Source organism: Oreochromis niloticus, linkage group LG1 (assembly GCF_001858045.2).
Source record: "Oreochromis niloticus isolate F11D_XX linkage group LG1, O_niloticus_UMD_NMBU, whole genome shotgun sequence".
Classification (NCBI taxonomy): Eukaryota; Metazoa; Chordata; class Actinopteri; order Cichliformes; family Cichlidae; genus Oreochromis; species Oreochromis niloticus.
Genome location: NC_031965.2, coordinates 16,653,965 through 16,677,458, shown reverse-complemented (window position 1 = coordinate 16,677,458; position 23,494 = coordinate 16,653,965). Strand labels below are relative to the sequence as shown.

Below are 23,494 nucleotides of genomic sequence, written 5' to 3'. Positions count from 1 at the left end.
CTTATTGAGATTAGAAGTTATCAACTTGATAATCCTCTTCATGCGGTTGCCAAAGTCAGTCTAGATTGACCCATACAACACGAAGATATCAGAGGCCGGAAGCACAGACGTCAAACTTCGGTGTCCCAAAACTCAAAACATTTTAGCGTTTGTTTCTCGAGACTGCACAGACTTCAACGGCAGAAGAAAAGAAGAAGATAAAGAGGAGCAATCTATGATAAATGGGTACACCGTGGAAACATGTTCAGATAAAAGCAAGAGCGCAAAAGCAAAAAACAGAGCTACAGGCCGGCCAACAATTACACAAGAACTACAAAACATCAAAAACAGCTAGCTTTGCTTCAAAGCTCTCAAGTTAAAACAATATTTCATTGTTAATTCATGCGAGGATTACACAAACAAGATGTAATATAGTATTTAGTTTTAGAGGTTCAGATTACCCTGGAGCCAGAGGAGCTGTTTCCTTATTTCTAGTCTTTAAGTAAACCAGTTATTGCCTGTCATCTCATTATTTGACAGATTTTACTGCACAAGTGGCATCAATCTTCTAGCAAAACTCGCTGTCACAAAACTAAATACATACACGCTTCAAAATGTCATATAATTTCTGTACTTAAGGACAATGGCAGCAAGATTAGAAAACCACTGTGTTAACCAGCATGTCTGATACAGGACTTGTAATACATGACAGAAGAAATAGCCACAGTCAGTCTGACTATATTGTTTCCTTGCAGAAGCCCAAACGCCTGGATTGTTGGAGGGTATTGACTCTGAATAATCCTGCTTCCCTCTAAATCCTCATCCTCTGACTTCAAACACTGTGCAAAGACTTTCAATGGAATCTGGCATCCTCCCAACTTTCTCTCCTTCAGTCGGTCATTCTTCTTCTTCTTCACATTCTTTTTCACCCTCTGTCCTCCCCTGGATCAACTGTCCAGCCTTGAATCACAAAGCCAAGCTCAAATTCTGTGGGAATTTCGCAGAGAGGCCCCTGCGATGGCTGACACACACACACACACACACACTCTGTTAAGGGTGACGACAAAGAAAGGACGCCTGTAAACCCGGTGGACAAAGAGCCTGCTAAATGAAAGGTCGCACACAAGGTTCAGGTTAAAAAAGATTCGAAGCCCACTATGTGAGCTATTAAATCGTCATTCAAATCCAACCACGTCTCAGTGTATTCAATTTATGCAAGTATTCCCCGCACATTCATGTTTCAAGGTCCACAACGTTAGTGTGCCTTTACACCTTTCTAACCTCCCAGTCTTCCAATCTTTCATTCGCCCACATAAAAAGATGCACTCGGGGCTTTTTATATTTGACAGAAAGATTTGAGGCCGTGCATAAGTCCCCTCGTGTACAGGCTAATTGTTTGATATGGTTGAAAGACAAGACCCAGTCTAAGGGCATGCTAGTGGTACTGTGAAGCTGTTCTCGAGTTCAAGATGAAGTCAAAATACATCGTGGTCACGCTTTTTTCAACATGTGAACAGGCGACACCTTTCCATTAGCATTAAACACAAAGTACAGGTGTGGGAATGTCAACAGGATCCACCTATGCCAAAAGCTGGAGACACAGATCATTCAACACCATATATTTCGGCCTTATGGTGCCGCTACACGAATTATCAGGGCATCATCAGATTATCCAGTAATCAGAAATTTGGGGGGAAAAAATCTGTACACTTTTTGGCTCCTAGTAATCATTTTGATGGGTATGACTTTAACCCAAGACAGCAGTCAAAGTGATGTTTTTTTTTCTTCTGCAAATTAGCAAATCTAAATATAGTTTTAGTTGAACATGAGAAAATATTTTTTGTGATGTTATGTTCTAAGTTGAAGGCATTGTATACGTTTTTGTTGTTCAAATTTAGATGATGAGGATGTAAACCTCAGGGGGTAGGGCTAAATAAGTATATACTTCTGCCTACTCCTTTTCAAACAACTGCATGGAAAGATTTTATGAAATGTTGGTGAATGTATATGTTTGAAATAAAAATGAACTGAACTGAACTTTATCCAGGCATTCGTCAAAGACCACCAGTGCTACCCCTCAGCCTCCTAGCAGACACACCTGGGGTATCAATGTCAAAATCCTACGTCGTCTCATTGTCGAGTGGCATTACCAAGATTTTCAGAAAACTTGACCTCTGACTACCTCATTGGTCCTTTACGGCTAAAACAGGCCAGGCTTTTCTAGAAGTTCCAATCTGCAAATCACCAAAAAGCACCACAAGAGGGCGATCATCACTCCAAGGAGGAAAAAAAAGATCAGAAAAAAATATTACTTAATATTAAAAATTTAAAGTATTTCCCAGGATAACTGAAATCAGTGTTACATTGTTACAGTCATCAGGATTTCTCCACAAGGGAGCATGACTTTATTAACAGACATGTCAGTGTGGAGGTGGAGCAAACAGTAAAATAACACGCTCATCTCCAGGACCTTCAAAACTGAGGTTGTTGTTCGAATATTCCCACAATATAAAAGTCAAATGGAAATCTCCCCTTTTATTCTGCAGTGCCAAGTGCTGTTTAATAGCCAACACGGTTTCTGACGTGAAGAAAACAAAAAGGCAGCTTCTATCTGAGGCAGCCTGGTGTTTTTGAAAGCAACATGAGGAATGTTCGCTTCCAAGACAAAAGATCCTAAAATGCAGGCTCCTATAAAAAGCAGCATATTTTTCCCCGACTGAGGCCGGCAGCCAATTTGTGACCAACATAGAAACTTTACTGGAAGAAAACACTGTGTTACTGTAGTCGCTGATGCAGTGCAGCTCGGAGTTGGTCACAGCGCAATATCTGACCTTGGTAAGAAATTACTGTTTTCAGCTTAAAATTCTTCAAGAAATGTGGATGGAAAAGGAGCCGTTAGTTCAGTGTGCTGGCTGCTCTGGCTCTGCACCTCTTTGCCCCGGTAATCACAAAGTAATATCATCACAGAAGAAGAGTGCCTACGCAAGATTAACACTCCTGAAGCAACAAGTCAGCAGCACAGACGAGCGCTTTCTATACACCTATTAAATAAAGAACTATTTAATCTTAAAGAGTTCACTGGGTATTTTGAGGTAGAGCTGTTCATGTGTCGTAGAGTAGATTTAAAATGCTACCGAGAAACAGGCTGAGGTGGAAAAAGCGATTTACTTAAGTGATGCAGTTGTGTTTTATTGCCATCATAACAAGTGCAGCCTGACAAACTACAATCTGATTACAAAGGAGCACTGGAATAAGCAGTAATTGCAATGAGTTAACCTCTACCCCACTGGCTTCACCTACAAGACAAAATAAATTAATAAAATAAGGATTTATGAAAAAGCCATTACAGATTTGGACCTTAGCTGACCCTCTGATAATAAATACAAGCTGTGTTTTGTTTTGCATTACTAGCTCGGGGGCTCTAAAGATGGAAATGTCCAGCACCATTTTATATTTCAACTAGATTGCTATACAAGACAGGGAAAAAATAATAATGCAGCACCTGCCTTTAGGCCCAAACACGCTTGATAAAAAAATGTGGCGTGGAGCTCCCCAGGGCCTGAGGCCCAAGGGAAGCTGCTCTGTTGGTAAATTAAACTCACCTCAAGGGGTTTCTAGAGGAGCTTATGGACTCTTACGGGCTTACAACAGCCCCAAGTACATTAGAGGAAAAAGTCACAGACTGCTAATTACCTACATGAATTCAATAATAACATACAAAACAAGCCAAACTAAGGGGAAGAAGGCACAACAGCTAGAGGCAGATATCCAGGATTGAATTACATCTAAACATACCACAGAACACGTAAACAAAGATCACCTTCCTGAGATTTTATTCTTCTCAAAATAGGAATGATTAATTTGGCTGAATTTTTCCAATTCTTCAAAAATTCAATATTATATAAAATCAATATTTATAGGCACACTGGATGAGTTAGAAAACTACAGATTAAAGCTGAAAAGAAAGTTGGTAACCACCTGGCAAACTCCAGTTGCTAAGGAAAAATGAATATTCCCAGTGGTTGCTGGCTGTCACCAGTTGATATCGGTGGCAAAGACACTAAAACAGCAACCATTTGCAAACTGGTTGGGGAATGCACCACTGACCAGTCTCTAGCCTGCATGACTTGGACTAAAGCAATCAATTCACTGCCACTGAATTGATTGGCAACTGCCAGCAACCACTCACCAACCAGTTAGGGAATACACATTCTTCGTTGATGACCGGTGGTTTCCAGATGGTTGCAGATGGGTCTTTAGGCTGGTGTGATCGGGACTTCCTAACCTCTTACTTTACATTTCTTAGATTCACCAAACTGAAATGTAATTTTTCAATCACATTAAAATACTGTTTTTATCCAAACCAAGCTCGGGATCTTGTAGTTTCCATGAGCCTTACCCAACTGTCTTACCCATATGTATATAGCGCTGCAGAACTGTACACCCCCCCCACCCCCCACCCCCCAGCATGTTTGCTGGGGGGTGGGGGGTGGGGGGAGATGCTCTGGGTGGGGGGAGATGCTCTGTATCTCATTGTACAACTCTATAGGGACAATAAAGGCATTCTATTCTATTCTATTCTATTCTATTCAACTGAGTAATAATTTTACTGTACTTGAACAGAATTTATACACTGAAATTGTACTTCAAAAATCAAAATGAAAACCCCAGAGTTACAAATATAATGTGTAATTGGAAGCAATTAAAAGCAACCTTACCTCCCTCCCACTAAGAGCTCCTTGTTTGGCACAGAGCACATTTAACTAATTTGACAACTGACCGCGGTCTCCTCTCAGTCAAGCTGTGGGGCCGCTGCCATTCAGCTGTGTTCCTTTTATCAATTCAAAGAGCAAAGGATGGGCAGTGGATCCTTTAAAAGCTGGTAAACAGAAACACAATTAGTATTTATGAGAGCAAATTGCAAGTCCTGAGAACAACAGGCTAGCTTTCCACTTCAGCGATACCAGCAGCCAGCCCTGCCTGTTTAATGCTGCATTCATCAGCACCAGTGGAGTTCCTGACAAAATAGTAGCTTGCAATTAGAAGCAAAGGCTGACTGACTATGTCTGCTGGATTCCTGTGTCTCGTTTTTTTACCCAGCCTGGAAACCAAAATGACACACTGCCTGGAAGGAAGACCACAAGCCACAGAGTGTTAATGGTCACAACAGTTTCACGCCACAAACATTCAAGTAAATTTATAACAGCCGATCTCAGCTGTCTAATCAAGTGGTCACGTAGCATTCATTAAAACTGGAAGATGAAATATGGCCTTTTTCGCTTCCTTGATTTACCAGCTGCAGTCCATATTTATTCATTCATGCTGTTTAAATTTTGATTTTTGTTATTGTGAAATACTGACTCTCTATCTTTAGATCTCGGTAAATGTACCATTGTCATAAATAAACTTGCTGTTTTTCTAGTTAGGACTTCTCTACAGTCAGAAGAGACAGTCAAAACCACTTTATTGACTGTTTGCATGGAGAAAGGAGATCATTCCTGAGCTAAACACAGGAGACAGTTCAGCTACAATCAGGAAGGTAAAGAGGCATTAGCTGGGAATAATGACTGGAAAATATTATAATATATAAGATTATATGAGGTTGCTAAAGCAGGAGGCTCCACATGTTTGATTTTCTCCTTCTCTCATTTCTTCATGCAACCCCAAAGGGATTCTTATTTCCTCCAGGGATCAAACCAGGGATCTTTCACTTCTTCTACATAAACCACTACAGTATAAAGATGGAAAGCACAAGCAAAACTGCCAACCTGGCTCAAATGTGCTTATGAACGTCTCTTAGGCTCTCTGATTACCCCATTTTATCAGGTGTGTTTAACGTACCAAAGTTCCTGTTGTCTTGAGAAGCTCTCAAAAATTATATTGCATTTAACAGCGACATACAACCCTATTCAGGTACAACACTATCATGAAGAGTGAGATGATTCGCCTTGTAGAGGCAGGAATATTTAACAGAAATAAGAATATATAAAGTTTTGGTTAAGAGCAGCAGTGGGCAGTAGTGTGGGCTACGTAGCCGTGCTATGAAATATAGATACAGAGTAACCTAAAAATGATGAATGATGAATACAAAAAAATCTAAAGAATTAAAATTTATAATGAATCATTTTTAAAAACATAAAATTACGTAAATTATAACATTTTAATGTACAAGATATTAAAAAATGTCTTAAACAATAGATTCCAGGGTTAAAATAAAACTTACTGCTTTATTAAAAAACAACTACAAACACTGTACTTTCAATTTTTAAACTATAGCTGCAATTCTAACATTTGACTCTGGGCTTTATTTACCTGAAGGTCCTTTTGTGCTTTTCATTGGTGAACTCACTGCATGCGCTTTCACATGAGTCGTGCGTAGGTGGTAGAAGCAGTTTGTGGCGTGTGAGCCTCGACTTATGCCAACCGGTAAACGTCATCATTTGCAAAGTATAGTTTTCTGGGGCGTGTCAGACGTTTTCGTGACCAACCTGAATTTGTGCTACAGAGGTAGGAACAATCTCCCAAAATTATCATGGCTGGACCTTCTCCTGCTTGATGCTATGCAGTTCTGTCTCACAGTCTTAAAAGGTGCATGTAGTACTTTGTAAGACTGCAAACAGTCATTCAAGGGATGGAAAAAAAAACAAACCAAAAAAACTACTGTACACTGTATTTTGCAACACCATGAATTAAAGGATTTTACGTCATCATCTAGTATTAAAGTCATATTGCACAGCCTTAGTAAAAAACAGAAAAAAATAAAAACAGAAACCAAAAACACACAAAATGAGACTGAAATATTACACAACTCTGTGTCTGTTTGTGGAGATGTCTCCCTATTCAGCTTATACAAACGTTCCCCTGTGCAGTCCAAAAAAATCCAAGAGCATATAGCTCAGATGTGGATTGGTCAAATGCTGATTGGTTGACAAATTGGCCAGAACTGATGGCAGAGTTCACCAGGAACAAGAGTAGCAGAAAGGAAACCCATCAAATATCACATGAAAAGCTCAAGAGTATCAAACAGACTTTTTACACCAGAAACTTCGAGTTCTGTGCAGATAGACGAGCTGTCTGCTCCCTACGTCCTGCCAACAGAGAGTCATGTTAAGCCCAGCAGGGCCCTCATCCTCTGCCGCGTTCAGCAGGCACCCAAAGACACTGCAGTAACAGCATATATGCTGCCTGATCTAGCAGCTGTAGCTTCATATTTAACATACAGATGTGATCAAATGAAAGAAAAAGCATGCTCCTCACAACAAAACAAACTATTCTTTTGACAGTTAGCAAGTAAAAAGTGCCACCATTATCATTTGTAGGCCAACCTTTGTGATGTAGCTGCACACAAACATGCACAGTAGTGTGTCATCAACACACACATAAGCTGAACTCTAGAGGAACTACAACTGTCTGCTAGACCAACAGGGAGTCATTACAAATTCCTGATGATATTATTTACACAAACAGTTCTCCAGCAGGCGCGATACAATACTCCACTTTTCAAATGAACCAAAAAAAGAAAATCAAAAGCTTCTCCTGGAGGAGAGCATTGCTTTCATCTGCTATCTCAGACTGTTTTGCTATGATTTGAGCAACCCGACTCAGAAACTCTTCTCAAGCATCGCAACAGCTGATTCATAGTGGGTTTTGTTTGAGGTTTATGTGACTCCATCCCCACGGGGAGCTGGGGATTGCACAGGTTGGTTGCCATGGATGTAAGACAAACCTGCGCGAGATGAAAAAAGATCTCCCCTGAAGCGCCGCTCAGCAGGCTGCATATTTGTGCGTTGTGTGGACCAAGTGCAGGAAAACCTCACAACGCTGAATGAAAACATACAGTCCTGGGAGACTCACTGACAGACTGGCAGCTGGAAGAGGGGAGGAAAAAAAAAAAGCGGAGAACTCAAAGGCCGTCAACTCCGTCTTTATTGTTTTTTTCCCTCCACTTCCTAGTTGCTCAGCTAACTTTGTTTTGCTGTGAAATGACCTGACAGTCAGCAGTCAGGTTTGTTTAAGAATTTACATGTTGTGAAAAATTGTCTGAAGAAATGTAATGAACCATTCCTGCAGGATGAATTCTGCTTTGAGGCGCTGCTCACAATTAACAGCTCAAGAGCTCGTTTTCATTGTCTTAAACCACCAATTGTTTTTTTTCCCCCTCACAAAAGATGCCCTTGAAGAATTTTTTTTAAGCATAAAAATACACCAGAGTCCACCAGAGGAAAAAAACAAAAATTTAAATAGCATTTTATGGGTTCCTTTTATTTCTCTGTGTCTCCTAAGTGTTTATCCAGCTACATTCCTCTAATTTCCTCATCCCCCTCTCCCTTCAGCAGCATCATATAAAGATGCCTAATTGAAGGCTTTGCACAGAACAAATGACCACATTAGCCGACCCCCTTTTAACTCGTGCTTCTTCCTGTCTGTGGTTGTAATGCATTAGACACTCTGCATGTTCTTTGTTGTCTCTCAAATTACAGTGCAGGCTGCCAATCATTTGGAGACTCCGTCTACCAGGGTTGTTTTTGCTCCACACCCCCACCCCAGGCTCTGGAAGATAAATTTTGCCTGTCCATTTTTTTCTTTTTTTTATTATATACTATAAACATGAAGCAGAACAGCACCACAGGAAGTATTGAGAGTAGTTTTTTTTCCCCAAAGATGCTATATAAGGTTGTTGGCTCTTTGCTTTACTCCCATTATAACCTAAAGACAGTTGAAAGAAGTCCCACACTCACACAAGACGAATAAGAAATAATTCATTCATATTAATTCAGCATCACTGAACATTCCCCAGATAGGAGCGACGGATTAAATGCTTGACTTGGGATTCTTTTATGTCTGCACATGAACTGCAAAACAGTTCTGTTTCCACTCTGTTAAGATCTTAAAAACCTGCCAGACATTTCTGTCCCTCCGTGCTTCCCATACATATCGTGCCACAGTGAGTCTTCTCAGTGTGACAAAGGCTCTTAAAGCATGTACGCCAAATAGAACAATGCCACGTGGGTGGCTCTGGTGTGTGTGTGTGTGTGTGTGTGTGTGTGTGTGTGTGTGTGTGTGTGTGTGTGTAAACAGACACTTAAGGCTGTGAGCTGAAAAGTCTGTGTCTACATTTGAGCAAATATCAGCTTTGATTAGCACAGGTTTACCTCAACAACAAGACAAACAACATTCAACAGGTGTTCAGAGAGGAAGTTAGGTTACAATGAACTAAACGTCTCTTTTTTTAATCATTTGCACTTTATTGCACGTTATGTTATCTTTCGTATTTATGAGCTATTATTTTCTAAGTAAACAGTAACTTTTAGAGAGTGATATTTTGATAGGAGCAATGTTTTTTGGTTTTGAACAGATCCACAGACTGTACGTAAAACACAGACATAACCTCCTCAGTATCACCCACCAGTCTGACTTATTAATTATTAATTATTATATTGTTAATGTGGATGCTAAATTTAGTATTTAAAAACAATGCACGATAAGAGCGAAGTGTTGGTTTCATTCCTAAATGATCATAATAACGTTGGTTCAGAATCAATATTGCAACTGACCAATGGAGTAGTGTTAGCATTTAGTTAGCATTAGCCAAAGTTTGGCTAATGCTATAAAAAACAAGAGCACTCAGAGAGCATGGCTAACCACGAACTTAATGTGATTATATATTTATTATATTGTGTAAATTAATGAAGAAAACACTTGAAATGCTTTGTTCCAGAACAGAGTTTTATATAAATTTTCTTTTCTTTTTTCCCCCCACATTGGAAAGCTATGACATCACTGCAATGTGATTGGTCAGTTGGAATGTTGATCCTGGACTAGCATTATTATGACAATGCAGGAACAACACCAAATCGGCTTAACTCTTCACCCCTTACTAGGACTAACCCTTGAAGCTCTTTTCTCTACAACAGAATGATGACAAAGATTAAACGTCACCTACCGATCAGTTAAAGCTGCCATGCCCCTAATAATTCAGACTTTTAGTGCTAATATCTTCCTAGAATACAACAAAATAATCTTCTGTCTGTCTATATGTGTGTGTTTGTCCGTGAGCTCCTTTCGCACCATTGGGACCCTTTTCCAGGAAGCGCAAACTCTTCAACAATGTCTCAGATTTTAAAAACAAACCCTGACTTCATTGACTGCTAGATCAGCAACTCTGAGCTTCCTGCTAAAGAAAGGCTGATCAGAGTTAGTTCAATCAACTCTGAGCTAAGTGCACGCAGAAAAGAAGCCACCATCAATGGAGCGCCGATGGCAGGATTCACCATGGCAACTGGTAAATAAAGAGCAGAGCCTCCATTTTAATTCAGTATACCGAGGAATATGGACGCATGTTTACTGACCGTGATATTTACCTTAAAGAAAGAGGAATGAAGAAAAAAGTCCTTTTAATTAGCTTGGTACACTTTGCCATCATCAAACATAGTAAAATAAAAAAGCATATTTTTTATAATGTCTGCTGACATCGTTTGCTCATCCTGAATCTTCATTAGATGAAGCTGGAATTTTACATTTGATTTTTAAATCTAATTATTCAGCTGTAAACAAAGCGTAAGTGACAGAAACCGAAACAGATGTGATATCAGTTACCCAGATAGCAACAGACTGTGGGGACGGAGCCGCCCTTAAATAAAAGCTGTTTTTGCTCAAGTTTATGACCATTTAGTTTTTTCAATAATTATTCAGGAAAGGTTTAACGTACTAATGGGCTGTAACAACCTCTTTATTTTATTTTATTTATTTATTTTATAGAGGATTTCATTATTTCTGCCATTACTGGACAGAAATGCTTAATAAGACTAAGAAAAAACGTTTTAATGGTTTCCAGTGTATGCATTTATAACTTGATCTAATATCAAGCTTCACTGACAGACGCTGGCTCTCTTACAGCCATGGCAGAGATGTTTTACTGAGTTACTGGTAGCCTAACAGTAAGACAGTAAGCTTATGTAGTGAGTGTGTTATACTTAACTAAAACTATTCACAGCAGCTTTCCAAGTATGTAATGAAGGTCAAGTTGCAGTAAAGGCAAACATGTTGTAAGAAATATAATGACAGAGCAGTCTACATCCATACTTTAAATGAGAAGATCACGGCAGGATAAAGTAAGCTGCTATGAATGATGATGATGGGATGAGCTTGCACAGTCACCAGAGTGAAAATGGATCCAGGCCTGATCCAATGTGAATCCATGATCCTTATCAGTTTTGGATCCCTCCTGCCGTGCAACCGGACTCCAACCCAGGGATGATTCAATGATCCATTATAGGGCCAACGATAGCTACTTTCAGGCAGATCTGGTTCTGGGTCGACCCAGTGAGGCTGATTTAGGTGATTTTCAGTGGAAAATATGTTGAATTTTGTTAATAATTTGATAACTCAATCTGAATCTGTGAGTACATGTCAACAGGAAATGTAATCGCCTGACTTGCTTTTAGTATTTATGCACCTATAACACCTTATAAATGCACCTTATCATTTTAATTTAATTGACTGGTACTTATATAGCAATTTGCTACTCACTCTCAGTCTGTTTACGTCTAAGCACTTTTATCTAACATTTGTGCGCACACACTCACACTCAGATGGATGCATTGGGGCCACTTGGGCTTCAGTATCTTGCCCAAGGATGCTTCAACATACGGACGGACGAGCTGGGGATTGGTTGGTAGAGGACCCGCTCTACCACCCCCTCTACCAATTTCACAAGAATATCTAATATCTAATATTTATATCTGCACGAGTCGGATTTTACATGCCTAGCAACCACCTAACAACATCTAATACACCGTTGTTGTCGTTTTTTCCTTTTCTCTGTTATTAAGTATACCTGCCAATCACCCAAACAATACTGCAGCATGGACAGTTACTAAAGTTTGAAATGGGCACATCATTAACAGAAAGAAAGAAAGAAATCACTCTCCTTAAAGCTGTCACAAAGAGTGAAGTTAGCGATTTGTTCCAGACTATAAGCGTATCTATTTCTCCTCTAGAGTTTGACTTGCTGGTATTGACTCACTTTTACATCCTGCCTCAAGTGGCCACTCAAGGAACTGCATGGCGGGAAATGAACAGATTTGTCGGGTGTCAGAGATTCAGAAACGTTCATTTTAAATGACGTTTACTAAGAAGAAACACTGATGGGAACCATTTCTTTTCATTTAATTTTATGAGATTTAGTTTTCAAAGCTATATATGATAATCAGAATATTAAGAATGAAAGAAACAGCTTCATCTGTTGGCAGCCCTGATTTAGTCTGAAATATTAAAAAAATAAAGTCCCAAAAACAGCTTATCAGCTTTGCATAATGGTGTAATATGTGAAATATTCAGTAACAATGCAGCTGTGACTCTAATATTCTGAACGTCTGTTGCCACTTGTATTATTCAGCCTGGATGCTGGAAGCAGCCGCCACTGTTTGTTGACTGATGCAAGCTGATGTTGACAGGGATCTCTGTTTAGTTTGGCACAAGCTCACTCTGGCTGCCTTTCCACAGACCAAACTATGAGAGCGCTGCTTATTTTCAAGCAGCTACTGGTTACCGCAGCTGACCCCGGAGTCCAGAGGCTTTAAGGAGACCTCTCTGGAAGAATACACAGATTGACATTTAAGCAGGAGTCTAAATGCAATTTTTGTTTTGTCATAAAAAGAGCAATAGCTTGATCCTGCTAAATATGTCTGTGTGGTTCATGTCTAATGTGATCCCTCTGTGCCACAGGGCTCCGATGTCCTTTATTACACTGAAGATGGACACGATGGTTCATTTTTAGTTTGATCCCAGGTTCCTGCAGCTAAAACTCCTCACTAGATTACCAAATGTACAACACATGGATGAGACTGTTTTTAAAAACTTCATAACCGAGTGAAACTTTAACATTTTAGTGCCACGGGGAGTATAAAGCAGCTGCTACAATCCTTACACTTTCCCAGTGTCAGCAGTTTTAACTGTTTCAGATGTGTCATCCTTCATAAACTTCTGAAGAAAGGCTACAGTGTGTGTTTTCTTTCAACTTCAGAGCCTTGAAAAAGACACAAGAAACATCTGAAGACAAAAACAGGGCAATGCCCCTGCAAACCGCGACTGAAACACTGTGATCATGCAAGTCACTCCTATAAATCTCTGGAGCGTCGGGGGAGGATAACAGCACGTCTTTTTTTTTTAACTGAGAGACATCATTAAACCAAATTGGCTTAATTGTATGTCTGAAATTGTACATTTAAGTCATAAGCTCTAAATTTGTTGCACACCCATTCAGCCATCGTATGTCGGCTATCAGCCGGAGTGAAGGGAGAAAAAGGAGAGCGTGCAGAGAGAGGCAAGTTGCTACCTGTAAGTCATTGTTGAGTGAAAGGATGGAGAGGAATGAAAAACAACACAGCGATGGAAGGCCACTTCAGTCCCTTTAAGATACGTTTATGATGAGACAACTACCAAGGCCAGCGCTCCAAATTCGAGATTATGCAACAGTTTTGATTTATTCCCAGGATAAAGTTTAAGGCCTTGCACAGGAATCCTCGGCACACACACCTGACAGATATTCACCCCTACACACGGCCTCTCTAGGCTCTAACAGAAACAGCCGGCCTATCTAATCTGAAGATCACGTGGTAGCTGTAAGGAGGACACAAACTCTCTGTCTGCTCTGATGTGGAGTCTTATTGCACGCAAACTGACTCACCCCCTGTTTTGACAGCACCCTCACAAACCTTAACTCCTTTAAGTATACTTCAGCTTGAAAACATGAGAAAACATCTACGCACATGTTATAACGATAAACATTTGAACTCAGCGCGTGCTTACGAGCACGACGACTGAACACGAAGAAAGAAGTACCTACCTTGAAAAGCGGCCACGTTGCGCGCTATGAGAAACTTCAGGCTGGAGCTGGACGTCTGGAGAAGGTTCTGGATGTCTCTCCGGGCTGCCACCTGGTACCTCTCCTCCATCTTTTTGGTGCAGCATGTGGAGTTCTTGGAAACACACACCTGAAGGTCTGAACCTACGATTCATCAACACTACATGTTAGAAGCTTGAAGGTTTACGGATCCAAACATGATAAAGCTAAAACGCACAGAGGGGAAGTTGAAATCATTTGCCATCTTGCTTTCAGATTTAAGGGATTTGACAGCCCACGCTTGTGTCTTACTACTACTAACACGTAGTTAATTGCAGCCATTTTTTATTTCCAGAGGCTCAACTTTAATTAGACAAACCAGCACGATTTTAAATATAAGGACTGTTTTTAGTACTTGATGAAAATCCTTTGTAGTCACTGTCTGCCTAAAGCCTTGAACTCGTGGACATGTAAGGCCTTTACTGCAGCCACCTTCAGTTGCTGCTTGTTTGTGAGTTCTTCTACCTTCAAATTTGTGTTCAGTAACTCAAAAGCATGTTGCATCAGGTTCAGATCATTTGACTGACTTGCCAGTTTAAGAATATCCCATTTATCCTTCCCTTTTCTTTAGCTTGAGAAACTCCTAGGCTGTTTTTGCTGTTTGCTTTGGGTCATTGTCCATTTGTACTGCAAAGTGCTGTTTGATCAGCATTTATCTGAATCTGAGCTGAGAGTAAAGCCCTGTACACATCACAATTCATCTTGCTGCTTCTATCAGCACTCACATCATCAATAAACACTAGTGGCTGTTCCACTGACAGCCGTACACGCCTATGCCATAACACTGCCTCCGTGATGTTTGACAGATAATGTGTTATGTTTCAGATCGTGAGCCGTTCCTCTCCTTCTCCATACTCTTCTCTTCAAGTTCATCTTGGTTTCATCTGTGGCCTCTTTAGTTGTTTTCTGACAAATTCTAATCTTGCCTTCCTGCTCTTGAGAGTAACCAGTGGTTTTCACCGTGTTGTAAACCCTCTCTATTTACATTCATGAAGGAGTGTCTTGATTGTAGACCTCGACGATGATACGCCTACCTCCTCGGGAGTGTCCTTGACTTTGTTAGAGGTTGTGATTTTGATGTCTTCTGTGGTCTTTTGAGCCTTTTGGTGCTCCTGAGCTGGTCAGTGCATTTATTTGTTTTAACAATGTACCAGATTGTTGATTTGGCCTATCCTAAAGTTTTTTCTCTCTGTCTCTGATAGGGTTATTTTGTTGTGATGGCCTCTTTCACTGTCAACAGCATCACCTTGGGCCACATATTTAAAATTGCAGCAAAAAGCTACAAAATAAAAATTCCACACTTTAGATACTAAACTTTATATAATGTATCTACTTCATTTTTCATGCAGTAACAAGGGAACAGGCCCCAAATGGCCACAAAAAGGCTTGTCAGTCATCTGTCCAATTACTATTGTGCCTCTGAAAATCGGGGACTGTGCAAAAAATAGCTCATAATTTCGCAAAAAGTTAAATCTTTTTTGTAAAACCTCTTGAATTTAAACTGTAAATCTGCATTTTATTCACATATTAATTGTTTGATTTAAAATCCCCTGCAGTGATGTTCAGAGGCAAATATACAAAAATTGTGTCTTTGTCCAACAAATTATGGACCCGTCAATGGAACTTTAATTCTAGACCAAAGCATTTCATCTTATGGCCTTCATCTTGGTCCCTGAAGAAGATGTTGTTGGACTTCTGACATGGAGTTTTTTATTAATTTACTTCTCCTTCATGCAGCTTAAGTTGGGTTAAAGCTGTGCCAGAAACCTATGCTTAGGCTGGACAGTGACCTCAGATGTGGCTGATGATGATGTTAAGTTTTGGCAACCAAAGTATTGGATGAATACATCGACGAAATGTGCTAAGCCAACAATTCATGTTGTGGAGAACCAAACTGTGCGGCAGTTCAATAGCTGTTGAGGTCCATTTCAGCAAATCTCATGCATGTCAAGCTGATGAAGGTGCAATAAGATGTCACATTTAGTTAGCTTTATCTTCTGGGAACCATAAAAACCAAACATTTCAGGACAAAACTTAAATGTGCACTAAAGCAATGGATGAAACTAGACAACAATAGAGACACATCAACAGGATGGATAAAAATGCATGTGCGTATGATAAACTGTGAGTGCATTTGAAAACCTACTGATTGAAACTCTGATAAAGAAACAGCCTACATATGTGAAGCATCAACAGCTTATCCTGAGATTTATTTCAAAGCCAGCGGACATTCATCAGACACTGGTTAAGAAAACTTTACAATGAGGCTTTTCTAGCAGTGCACAGGTTGATAAATGCTTTGCTGAAGCAAGAAACCCAAAACAACGAGATCCGGAGGTAAGATCTGCGTCAAAGCGTTATCATCTCACTCAACTGATGTCTTGAATATGGCACTGCTGCAAAATACAAGCAGTCTCCCCACATAAGGGACAATCAAAACATCCTCAAAGAGCCCTAAAACTCTGCAACAGCCTCCCCGACATGCCTAGGCAGAGTGTGCTGAGCTGTTGCCAGAGACACTATCAGCTCCCTGCGAGCTTCAAGAGTGAGGGGAGGAGAGCAGAGCAGGCGATGGCACACGTGGAGGAATTCAAAGTCTTCCTGATAAGACGACATGAAAGTGCCCCAGGTCCTGCTTTTTTAACCTAAATGCTTTCCCGAACTATTTCCACTTCCATCACTGCAGTCAACAGCATTTTTAGCCAGGGTGATGGACCTCTGACTTGCTGTGTTTTGACCCGAATTGGCACTTCTTATCAGACAGGCACTGTCAAACATGGAAACAGCTCTGTATCTTAGATTCCTGGGATTTCTAGGGGCTATTTTTCCACAAACCTCACTTCAATTATAGATAACGTGAAAAAAAAAAAACTTTACCTCTCACTATCTCTCATTACACTACCCGATGTATGTCAAGACAATAATCTGAATCCATGAAGGGAAGGATTTACATCTTTCCACCGTCATGATGCGCTTTAAGCCTTGAGGTTGTTAGAAAAGTGTGAGTTTTAAAGAGTGGCAAATGTTTTCACAGGGTTAGGAGCCACTGAATTAAGAGCTTATAATGCCTAAAGTTAAGTTTGCAGTTCTGTACCGACACAGCAGCAAACCCTAAATCCACACAGCCACACAGGCTGGTTTGAGGGGCAGGAGTGATGATGGTGACATAAGGGTTATTTAGAGGTTTAGGAGGCATTTGAGGGTTTTTCAGTCATTTGAATCATTTTTCCTCACTGCAGCAGGGAGATGGGGTGACGAAGTTTATAGGGAGCAGTTTGTGGCAGGATGGCAGTCAACACCATTAAGATTTACTTTTCCAGGAAGAGGCCAGAGAAGACCAGGAGCAGGAGGCGGCAGCCATCCAGTCAATGACAGCCTACATGAAATACCCACACCCATAATTCCCCCCCTCCAAAAAAATAAAATAAATCTTGAGCCGAATTACCATGGGTGGCGTTCTGAAAGTTAAATGAGTCCTAGTTTGCCTAACTTTACTCACAATAATTCCTGTTTATCTCTCCAAGCCACTTATCTGCTGTAAACACCCGAAAGAAAGCTTTTCATCATGGCCCACTAGTAATCTCAGCAGCTACTGGTTTGGTGGAGCTGAAGCTGCCTGATTTATGCTTCATTTGCACTGGTATGTCTGCTTTTAAATAATAACAATAATAATAATAATAATAATAATAATAATAATAATAATATTTAGAGGCATTTCCAAACTTATTTATGCTGTGTAACACTTTCAACACGTACAAATATGACACTAACAGATGAATGAGTGGATTTTGTCTGAATCTTATATATCCAGATCTAAAGGTCACAAAGCGACGTGAGTCCTCTTCTGTTATGACCATAACTGCACACACGCACACGAAAATGTGTTTAAAATGCACGTTTTGTCACAGCAAAGACGGGAAATGACAGGTTAAAGCAGCTACACAGCAGTTAATGATTTCTGCACGCGGGTCTTCATTTCCTTCCAATCAGTGTTTCTTGTGCTGATTGGGTGATGTGAAGATGTAAATGAGGACATAGTCATTTGCATTACTGTCTATGTTTTGTGAGATTTCATCTGGAAGGAAACCTCTCAACATACCTGGTCTTGGATTTGAAGGCAATAGGTGACTTGGTCCGATTTGTCTGAGTTGGAAAACTTTGCGCACTTCGTCGCATTTGTTCGCGCTGCCGAGTCCTGATGCACAACAACATGCCAGGAGGAAAACACAGCGGACCCACAGCGCATCCATTTGTATAAAATCCCGGGTGAATGATCACAAGAAATTTTAGAAAATGTAAAAAAAAATAAATAAATAAATAATTAAAAAGTCTTTTTGGAAGTTGATATTTCTCTTAAAGCTAGAGTGCGCCGGTTATCAGGTGAGTCCACATCTCAGGGTTGAGCGTCGGCACGTGTCGGGTTTGTGGTTCCGTCGGGGAAACGCTGCGGATTACCCTTTAAATCCACACGCAGAGACAAAGTTACAGCGGTGTGACTTGACGCTTTCAAAGAGGCATGTTGGCCAAGTTGGCTGGACCGAGAGCAGAGGCGGTACCATAATGTTACCTGCACCCAGCGGTTGAATCCGCGGCACAAGCGCTAACAGGCAGCGCCATCTAGTGGGCAGAGCTCAGCATTGATCCGTCTTTAATGCCAAAGCCCTCTCCAAAACTCGGAAGGATGTGACTAATTTTAATATTTTAGGTTTAAAATTAGATGAACTATAGATTTTCAGATAGTTCATTTATTTATTACGTCCTCAATGAAGTCAGAATGGCTCCTATTCTGTAAACAACATGAGCTTCTTTACAATCGCCAGGCTCGATAAACTAAAAAAGTACGAAGTTGTGGTTTTAATGACGCGTCAGCGTGTGATTTAATTGTGAAAAGATAAATATTTAAAAGCCCGTTTGTGTGCTGAGCTTAATGTAAACTGGTGGGTCTGTCCCTCATTCATTTACCTCCTTCATTCACAATTTTGCATGTTGTTTAGGATTTGTTTAAACTTCATGACATTAAAATCTATGGCGTCTAACTTTAACCCCAGGTATGCAGTATTGAAAAAAAAAAAAAAAAGGCAGTTGATCAACATGGTAACTTGTGCTGCAGAGCTAACCTGGTACAGATTATGTTCAAGGTATGAAATCTCCACCAGTTGTCTGGAAAAAAAAAAAAAAAAATGGCCCTCGGTGCACTAAAGCCTCTGCGTTTCTGGATTACTGAACATCACTAATAAAAATTGATTCTTAGACCTGAGACTAAAATGTTGTGCTTTATATCAGAGCGGTCCAATTCAGGTTTTACATTTAATCCTTTCACCCCCTTAAACACCAAGAGGGCTGCAAACAGAACAAATATGGTAATCCACCAGATTCTCCAGTTTCTGAATGACATACTCTTTACCTACAGTCAGGATTTATCTTGCAGGCTTTCCTTTGTGAATTCAAATAGATTAAACTTTTTTTTTTCCTTTTTTTTTTTTTTAAGAGTAAGCCTTTTTTCCCCCCAAACTGAGCAAAGCACACACACGGTTGTTTTTTCCCCATAATTTCTTGCTGTCCCCCCTCTTTAAAAAAAAAAAAAAACCAACTTTTTAATCTTTGCACTGTGAATCAGTGCCCACTTATCCATGTTTGTGATTGGTCAGAAGTCACCAATGTCACCTCTTTCATATGAGCTCACTCAGAGGCAGATTGAGAAACCTCATGTTGATTTATCTAGTGAATGGCCACCTTCATGTGACTGTGCCTGCACTGTAAGTGCAGGTCTTTAGTTTTGTGTGCACAGGGCAAGCCTTAATATGCAAAATTAAAGCATGTCTGGGTTTTCAACTACAGAGAGCCCAGCCACTTGTAACAAAGGTTTTTGGCTTGCAGATGACCTTTTGATCACATGCAACAGCAACACAACTAATGCCAAAAGGTAGTCCAGAGACTAGTCAAAGACTACTATAAGGTTTTAAAAGCCACGAAGTGACAAAAAGCGACACGTTGCGATTTAAAGCTCCAAAATAGTTTAAAGTCCAAACAAAATCCATCAACTTTGCAGTGTTTAAACCTTTAACTGCCAACTCAGAGATTAGCACAGAGTCAGAGGAATAGGCATTAGAAATTTAATCTTTCAAGAAGTGTTACAATAAACACCTGAAAATTTTAAAGTTCCATTCATCTCACGCCAAACTGGCTAAAACGCTGTTAACAAATGGATGAATAACCAACATATCCAGTTAAGATTCAGGTCCGCTCTATTTCCTCGTTTCCACACAGGCCGGGACAAGTGCAATACCTGGAGGAACACAGCATTGCTACCGATCCCCACCTACACAGAAAGGGATGTCTCAGAGTCTCCGATCACATGCAATAATACCTAAAGAACCTCTGATGAAGTTTGCCAGTCCCACTTAGCAGAATATAGCTCATCAACGCAGTCAGTTTTGCATGGATTTGCACAGCAAACACCCGTTAAAGCTGAATGCAAACCAGCAAAACTGACCACGCGACGATCGACAGAAATCCACCTTCGGCCATTCCACAGAAAGATGCAGTTAGAAGTACTTCAAGTGCTTACATTGCAGTAGATTGTGCAAAACACTACCTGCACTATAAGCACTTTAATACTGCTGAAACTGAGTTCATTGGACGATTACTGGCAGACACTCCAATTTGGCTTTGTTTTTTTAAAACTGTCATAGTTGAATTTAATCAGGCTGATGTGACACCAAAATTTTAAACAAAAGCAAATCTAAACAGGTGGAGAGCAAGCAGGCCACCATCAGTTTTGCATAGATTTGCACAACTCATATATTCTTGTAGTGCAACTATGCAAAACTAGCAGAGAACTGCGAGATATTTGAGCCCAATTAGAAATTCAAAAAAGAAAAAAAAAAACAAAAAAAAAAAACAACTGTCTGGTGGCGCTTATCACAGCCCCTTATGCCAGAAGGAGCACTTAGGGCAGTAGGTGCTAGTCTATTTCACTATCTGCACTAGATGCACCTTAGCACAAAGACAGTACTTCAAACGAAAAAAAAAAAAAAAAAAAAAAGAAAACAACAACATGAAACATCAGAAGATTGTGCACATCAGTGTCAGGGTATTGCTGTAAGTGCCTCCACTGCAGTAGGTATTCCATAGTACTACCTGCACTGTAAGCACTTTGGCAATACACAGACCATTACAGCATCACACGGAAGGCCAGCCATGCTGCTCCACGAGGCAACTTTGTTTGATTAGGTTGGGGGGATCCTGCACCTCCTGGGAAGGTCGGTGAATCTGAAAACATAAGAAAGCGCATTAGGGGAAATCAACGCATTGCAACAAGTTCCACGCGTAAGTGACTTTTACTCAATTAACGACAATTCGGTCTTCCAGACATCGAAATAGCGCATCAGCGCCCCTGTTTAACAGTTATTGCACGAGATTTTTGTTGTGGCACGAGGAGCTGGGGCTTATTAGAGCAGCACGAGGTCAGCGAAAACATGAATGAGCAGCACAACCTGCGGCCCGCGTTCGCTGCGACACGGGAGCGCCTGCGCATCGAGCACTGTTGTTCACCCCTCCCCCACCTTCTTTAACATGGCGCCTCGAAGTGCGCCAATCTTAGCATAAACGACTTTAAAACCAAGCACGCTAAAGGCAAATGTCGTAGCACACATTAGAAGTGGTAGCAGTGTGTTGCTTTTTTCCACGTGGAGAAAGCCACGGCTCGCGCTTTCGGACGTCCTAGAAAACACAAGGCTATCGTCCGTGTTAGGAGCCGAGGCTAGCAGCAGGCAGCTGCCGTTTGAGCAGGTAGCTTAGCTGCTGCGAGCTGGTGTTAGCTTCCCGAAAACATGGGGGGGCAAAACCACGCTACGTTGTTATAACTGCCCCCACACCAACGGCTACCGGGAACGGTGCAGGTGCATTCGTGGGGGTTCCAGTAAAACTAGTTTGCTTTTAATTGGCTTGTTTTTCTCCTAAAGTCAGTTTCGAAAGCTAATAAAACTGAAATTGAGTTTAAGGACGCTGGTTAGCCATTAGCTAACAACAAATGAGCACACCTTCAAGTAAAAGAAATTGCACCTATGGCACATCTGCCCCGCTGAATTCCGCAGTTTTACCCCCCATCTTTCTCAATAAACCCGCCCTGATAGTGTTATGTTTGGAGCTTAACCCTTACACAACTCTTACATTAGTGCGGCTAGGCTATGCTAGCCAAGCTAAAACGCGCGGCCTAAAGCTGCCCCATGTGCTGCTGCTTTGTTCTGGGGGGCACTTTAACTCACACACCACTGCACTCGAGAGCGAGCAGCCAATTGTCCAGATTTTAAAACTAACTTTTCACACGTTGGACTAGTGTGTCGATATAAAGTCATCGTTTGATATCAAGAGACCTGGTATTTTTCCCCAACTAGTTGCTAAAACGCAGCGGGGAGAGCTCCGTACAGCTTTTCAAATCTCCCTCATTCCCTCAATGGTGGAGCCGAGGATGCCATGCGCCTCACGTTACACTGTTTTCATGGCCAATATTTTCATTTAAGCGTTAATGTTTGGATATCGCCGCCAGCACGATAACAAAAGACGCGTAAAAATAAGCGTAATGCGCACAGTTTAGAGTTTCATTCACCAAAACCGAGATTTAAAAAATAACCCCAAATCCGACTTCCTTGCCGATAAACATGCGCTCGGTAGACACTCACCAGCCGAAATCCACCATCTTCGCTCACTTGCTTGGGCTGCCGTGTAGTCTCTCACCGACAAAAGAGACGAATAAATACACAACTATCCCGCAAACTTTTCAAACGGCGGACACAACGAGACGTGAAGTGAAATCCGAGCCGACTGCGGGTCAATTTATAGCCCAGTTACACTGCTTAAAAATGATAGCGAGCTTAGGAAAGTGGCGCGAAGACGACCCGTTGGTAACCATGTGGGTGAATGAAGGGCGTCTCCCACTGAACGTAAATATCTAGCTACAACCCCCAACTCCCCTATTAGCATACATAAACTACGGTACTTCCGACCCATATCTCCAACCAAACAGCCTCCACCTCTCCAGAGGAAGAAGAGGGAAACAGTCGGCGATCGCAGCGGCTTTCAGCACCTATTTATTGAAAATTAAATGCACGCATAGCGGAAAAACAGCTTCTCTGTGGATGTTTAAGTTTCACATTTATAGCCAAAACACCTATAATCTTCCACCGTGGACTCATTTGAGCAAAGATAACGGAGCTGGATAGCAAAAGTAATTCGTGCTGATTGAATTTAGTCACGTGCAAAAAAACAGCAGAAAAACAAAACTAATTAACCTGTTGCTGATTCACAACTCATTAACATCAGCCTGCAGGTTATTATTTTAACATACACCGACTTTCAGCCACATGTGTAACAAAAAAAAAATCTATCACTAACACTAATACATAAAATTTTTTACTTTTTAAAATATTTTCCGAAGAAAATCTAAAATATGTTTACAGAGCTTTTAAGATTTGCTGATAATTAATTAACTTGGCAAGTTATAATTCTTTATATATTTTCAGTAATTTTGCCCAGTATCCAATATAAACTAACAACACAAAACTATATAATCAAAGTAATCATAAAAGCTAAAAGTTATTTCTTTTCACTCCA

General features: G+C 40.6%; 1 protein-coding gene and 1 long non-coding RNA gene across 2 annotated transcripts in view; both read right to left on the bottom strand.

Annotated features, from left to right (window-relative positions):
• gpc5a (glypican 5a) overlaps window positions 1–18,579 on the bottom strand; it is a 145,756-nt gene extending 127,177 nt beyond the window's left edge. Inside the window, exons 1-2 of the mRNA XM_005466889.3 lie at window positions 17,982–18,579; window positions 13,826–13,987 (exon numbers count right to left, since the gene is read on the bottom strand). Of these exons, the coding sequence (XP_005466946.1) occupies window positions 13,826–13,987; window positions 17,982–18,132 (313 nt within the window). The 5' untranslated portion in view covers window positions 18,133–18,579. The remainder of the gene's footprint in view (window positions 1–13,825; window positions 13,988–17,981) is intronic.
• Window positions 18,580–19,473: 894 nt separating this feature from the next.
• LOC106098274 (uncharacterized) lies at window positions 19,474–23,370 on the bottom strand. The gene is made up of 2 exons (XR_001224441.3): window positions 22,564–23,370; window positions 19,474–21,154 (listed from the first exon to the last, which is right to left on the bottom strand). It is a non-coding gene; the product is annotated as an uncharacterized LOC106098274 (long non-coding RNA).
• Window positions 23,371–23,494: the final 124 nt, after the last annotated feature.